Source organism: Eurytemora carolleeae, unplaced genomic scaffold, assembly GCF_000591075.1.
Source record: "Eurytemora carolleeae unplaced genomic scaffold, Eaff_2.0 scaffold513, whole genome shotgun sequence".
NCBI classification, from domain to species: Eukaryota; Metazoa; Arthropoda; class Copepoda; order Calanoida; family Temoridae; genus Eurytemora; species Eurytemora carolleeae.
Window position 1 is genome coordinate 221,397 of NW_019396987.1, and position 6,061 is coordinate 227,457.

General features: G+C 34.3%; 1 protein-coding gene across 1 annotated transcript in view; it reads right to left on the reverse strand.

The window, feature by feature from the left end:
• Window positions 1–846, reverse strand: part of LOC111710807 (uncharacterized) — a 1,172-nt gene extending 326 nt beyond the window's left edge. The window contains exon 1 of the mRNA XM_023484952.1: window positions 27–846. Within this exon, the coding sequence (XP_023340720.1) occupies window positions 27–846 (820 nt within the window). The remainder of the gene's footprint in view (window positions 1–26) is intronic.
• Between the last annotated feature and the right edge of the window lie 5,215 nt (window positions 847–6,061).

Here is a 6,061-nt window from a genome sequence, read left to right on the forward strand (position 1 = left end):
GTTCATGTTTATCCCTATCCTGATACCAGAGTTCATGTTTATCCCTATCCTGATACCAGGGTTCATGTTTATCCCTATCCAGATACCAGGGTTCATGTTCATCCCTATCCAGATACCAGGGTTCATGTTTATTCCTTTCCTGATACCAGGGTTCATGTTTATCCCTATCCTGATACCAGGGTTCATGTTCATCCCTATCCTGATACCAGGGTTCATGTTCATCCCTATCCTGATACCAGGGTTCATGTTTATCCCTAACCTGATACCAGAGTTCGTGTTTTTTCCTATCCTGATACCAGGGTTCATGTTTATTCTTATCCTGATACCAGAGTTAATGTTTATTCCTATCCTGATACCAGGGTTCATGTTTATCCCTATCCTGATACCAGGGTTCATGTTTATTCCTTTCCTGATAACAGGGTTCATGTTTATCCCTATCCTGATACCAGGATTCATATTCGTCCCTTTCCTGATACCAGGGTTCATATTCATTCCTATCCTGATACCAGGATTCCTGTTCATCCCTATCCTGATACCAGGGTTCATGTTTATCCCTATCCTGATACCAGGGTTCATGTTTATCCCTATCCAGATACCAGGGTTCATGTTCATCCCTATCCAGATACCAGGGTTCATGTTTATTCCTATCCTGATACCAGAGTTCATGTTTCTCCCTATCCTGATATCAGAGTTCATGTTTATCCCTATCCTGATACCAGGGTTCATGTTTATTCCTATCCTGATACCAGGGTTCATGTTCATCCCAATCCTGATACCAGGGTTCATGTTTATTCCTACCCTGATACCAGAGTTCGTGTTTATCCCTATCCTGATACCAGGGTTCATGTTTATTCATATCCTGATACCAGGGTTCATGTTTATCCCTATCCTGATACCAGAGTTCATGTTCATCCCTATCAAGATACGAGAGTTCATGTTTATTCCTAGCCTGATACCAGGGTTCATGTTTATCCCTATCCTGATACCAGAGTTCATGTTTATCCCTATCCTGATACCAGGGTTCATGTTTATCCCTATCCAGATACCAGGGTTCATGTTCATCCCTATCCAGATACCAGGGTTCATGTTTATTCCTATCCTGATACCAGAGTTCATGTTTATCCCTATCCTGATACCAGAGTTCATGTTTATCCCTATCCTGATACCAGGGTTCATGTTTATTCCTATCCTGACCTGATACCAGGGTTCATGTTCATCCCAATCCTGATACCAGGGTTCATGTTTATCCCTACCCTGATACCAGAGTTCGTGTTTATCCCTATCCTGATACCAGGGTTCATGTTTATCCCTATCCTGATACCAGGGTTCATATTCGTCCCTTTCCTGATACCAGGGTTCATATTCATTCCTATCCTGATACCAGGATTCCTGTTCATCCCTATCCTGATACCAGGGTTTATATTTATCCCTATCCGGATACCTGGGTTCATGTTCATCCCTATTCTGTTACCAGGCTTCATGTTTAATCCTATCCTGATACCAGGATTCATGTTTAACCCTATCCTGATACCAGGGTTCATGTTAATCCCTATCCTGATACCAGGGTTCATGTTTATCCCTATCCTGAATCCAGGGTTCATATTCAACCCTATCCTGATACCAGGGTTCATTTTTATCCCTATCCTGAAACCAGGGTTCATATTTAACCCTATCCTGATACCAGGGTTCATGTTTATCCCTATACTGTTACCAGGGTTCATGTTTATCCCTATCCTGAAACCAGGATTCAAGTTCAACCCTATCCTGATAACAGGGTTCATGTTCATCCATATCCTGATACCAGAGTTCATGCTCATGCTTATCCTGAACCTAGGGTTCATGTTCATCCCTATCCTGATACCAGGATTCCTGTTCATCCTTATCCAGATACAGGGTGTCCCAAAAAACATGGGAATTCAGTGACGAATTCGATATCGTCTTTTCAAATAATTCTTTGATTTAGTTTTGTGATACCTACTGAGAAAGCTGTAATCTGTAAGAGTTTCGTCTGCTATGTTTACATTTTGTTTGTTTATGTTTTGACTGCATACAGTTGTACTTAGTAAAACAAGAAAATTGCAGTATGCAAACAGAGTAAACTTGTCTGTCTTCACTGTTCATCTTGCGGAGACATTATAGACACATCTTTACAGTCTTTTACCCTTTTCATAAAATAAGCTCTAGCAGACATAATAATATTATGGCTTTTGAAATTAGGTATTACAATGCTAATTCATAACAAAGACGATAACAAATTCGTCACTGAATTCCCATGTTTTTTTGGGACACCCTGTACCAAGGTTCATGTTCATCCCTATCCTAATACCAGGATTCATGTTCATCTCTATCCAGTTACAAGGATTTTTTTTCATCCCTATCCTGATACCAGGGTTCATGCTCATCTCTATCCTGATACCAGGGTTCATGTTCTTTCCTATCCTGATACCAGGGTTCATGCTCATCTTTATCCTGATACCAGGGTTCATGCTCATCTCTATCCTGATACCAGGGTTCATGTTCATCCCTATCCTGATGCCAGGGTTCATGTTCATCCCTTTCATGATACCAGGGTTCATGTTTATTGCTATCCTGATACCAGGACTCATCAAAGTTCAAATAAAAATTTAGATTACAGGGTATCTCAATAATATCGACTTTAACAAGCTTTGTCTTTCAATCACAATTACACATTTTACGCCTTTTCTTTACAATAAAACAATTCCGTAAGTTTAAAGATTGTTGAATTATAAACCAAAACGCGATTATATTTAAATTGTAAAACATTCTTGGTTTTCATAAATCGTGGTCAGCCATTTTTTACCATTGATTTCACATGTTTAATGAGATTCCAATAAATAGTATTAAATAGTGTTGAATGGTATTAAATGTATGCAAAGTATATGCATGTGTTAGAGTATCACGCTTCAACGAATTGGCAAATTGGCTATCTGCCACCCAGTTTTATTTTATTTTTATATTTTCTCATCTTTGTTTATTTGCTGGAGAAAGAGAAAAAATACTTGGCCGAGTTCTAATTTGTCCAGGTTTCTTCTTTATTTATCTCTTTATCTATTTATTATTAAATTTTATCTGTTTATTTTTATCTATTTACCTCTGTATTATTATCTGTTTATTATTATCTTTTTATCGTTGTATTGGTAAACCTATTATATATCCCTCTTATATACATTTATGTTCCCTGTAATGGGATATACAGGATGTTCCACTTCTACCACTAAACTCGAAGACGACAAAAAGTGGTTTTTATACAATTTGCAAGTAAACATCCATTTATAAAGTTCCATTTTCGATTCCAAACAGTACCCTTTGAAGCTTTGTATGATCGAGAATGAAAAATATCTTTATGTGGAAAATTGATGATTCTTGGTAGATTAACGACTAATCGGTTAAAGACTGATTATTTAAAGTAGATATTCAGGGACTAATGGGTTAAAGACTGATTATTTAAAGTAGATATTCAGGGACTAATGGGTTAAAGACTGATTATTTAAAGTAGATCTTCAGGGACTAATGGGTTAAAGACTGATTATTTAAAGTAGATATTCAGGGACTAATGGGTTAAAGACTGATTATTTAAAGTAGATCTTCAGGGACTAATGGGTTAAAGACTGATTATCTAAAGTAGATCTTTAGGGACTAATGGGTTAAAGACTGATTATTTAAAGTAGATCTTCAGGGACTAATGGGTTAAAGACTGATTATTTAAAGTAGATATTTAGGGACTAATGGATTAAAGACTGATTATTTAAAGTAGATTTTAGGGACTAATGGGTTAAAGACTGATTATTTAAAGTAGATCTTTAGGGACTAATGGGTTAAAGACTGATTATCTAAAGTAGATCTTAATGTGATCGGGGGTAAAAGACACAAAAGCGGAACATCAATGATCAAGAATAAACAAAAAAGACAACAAAGAGTTCACCATATATCTAAAAAAAGGAAAAAAAACAATCAAATGTGTTAAGGACTGATAGTTCAGGGAAAATCTTTATGTTTAGGTCCCTTTTAAACATTTTTGTCAAATACTTTTTGGAAAAAAAAACGATTGATTATAAAGGGAGTAACTTAAAACTTCAGAATTTTATTATGGTTTGTCCAATATAACCTCTTTAAATGTTATGTGTGATCCCTTTAAATGATACAATCAGTTTGGTATTGGTTACTCTCGTATTTTTCATCCATGAGTATTGTTATTTTTAGGCTGAAATAGAAGGGAGATAACTGACGCGGTTCGCTCTACCAAATGATTATACATGCTTTGCAGACGGTACTCCATTTGTATAAGAAATATTCAGAATAGGTCATTGTATAGGCGGTGATTGTACATTAGACAAATATTTCTTATTCAAATGGAGTACCGTCTGCAAAGCATATATAATCATATGTTACGGCGAACCGCGTCAGTTATATCTCCCTTCTATTCCTTACTCCCTGGTTAGAACTGACGAGGGTCAGCTCAGAAATATATTTTCAATAAAATGTGAAACTAACATCTATACTTAATTAACACTTTGGTTACTTTGGTCCATCATCATCACAAAATTTAAAAAATATTTTTTTTCAAAAAAATACCAACACGCAGGAAACATTATTCATTTAAACCTTTAAACATTTAGGGGGGGGGGGCGGGTAAGAAATAGAACCCGCTTGCTACATGAACACAACTTGACATAGAGTTTGAAGATTTGACAGAAACTATCGATCATTTTTTTCAAATTTTTTTCTTAGAAAAGTAAACATTTCCTTTAATAAACTACTTTGTTTGTTTACCAATTCATCAAGTATATAAGAAGCAGGGTAGAGTAGGGGGCACTATTATTATAAAGAGACAGTATACGATTAGTTGAATACAACAATAATTACAATATTAATATAAACTATACATCAAAATGCATATCATGTACTTTTAGTCGCTATTTTCATTAAAAAAACATTAATAGATTATATAAATGATTAATAACGTATAATGTTAATGTGTATAATAGTTATGACAGATTAATAAATCACAACAATTAACTAAACACATTTTATATTAATTAAAAGTCTGAATGCTACGAAAGATGTTTTTGTAAAAAACGTTTATTTGAATTTTTTCAGGGCAAATCTGTCCATAAACCTTCCCTGGGGTATGTAAACTGCCATAAAAATGAGGGCCCAATCGGTCTAGCCGTTTATTGGATACAGACAAACAGACAAATTATAGTTTATTAAGCCAATTAAAACATTCTAAATTGTAAAAATTGAAATCGACTTGGATTAAATGTGTAAATATATAAAGATAAACATTTTTGGTACAAAAAAATATCTTTTTACAAAAGTTAATACAACCAGGTTTTCATGATAATTAATCTGAAAACTTGAGACAGGTTCCCCCCGGTCAAATAACTATACAGTATACACTATATACACGTCTTTAATACACGGGACATTTTAAACCTGACTCTATTATTAAATTTGTTTATCGAAACTAAAAATGTTAATCAATAGTATTGATTTATCTTGAGGCCTAAAGGGACTGTAAAGGGAATTTCAAGTGTCAGTGCCACACATGCCAATGGCCGATTCACAACAGTATCCTTAACAGCTTTGTCTAAAGATTTAAATATAAATATTTTAATTTTAATCTAGTTTTTTCAATTGTGTTTTTTACAAAAGTGACTTGCGCATTGCTACTGCAGAAAACATAAGGGAATTATCTGATTTAATACTTTAAACCTAGAAAACATAAGGGAATTATCAGATTCAATACTTTAAACCTAGAAAACATAAGGGAATTATCAGATTCAATACTTTAAACCTAGAATAACGACAATAACTTAAATATTATTGCAAATAACGGTTTCAAGAGTACCGAATTGTGCGATATTTGCATGAAGGGTTAAATGAAATTATAATTATATTTATAGTCATTTAAATCAATATCATTGCGCATTAATTTATCAAAAATACTGAAATACCATGTTGCCACTTTCAAAATCGAGATAGATATAGAAATTCAAATAATATTTAAATTCATTGTTTTTGACTTCAATGATGAATA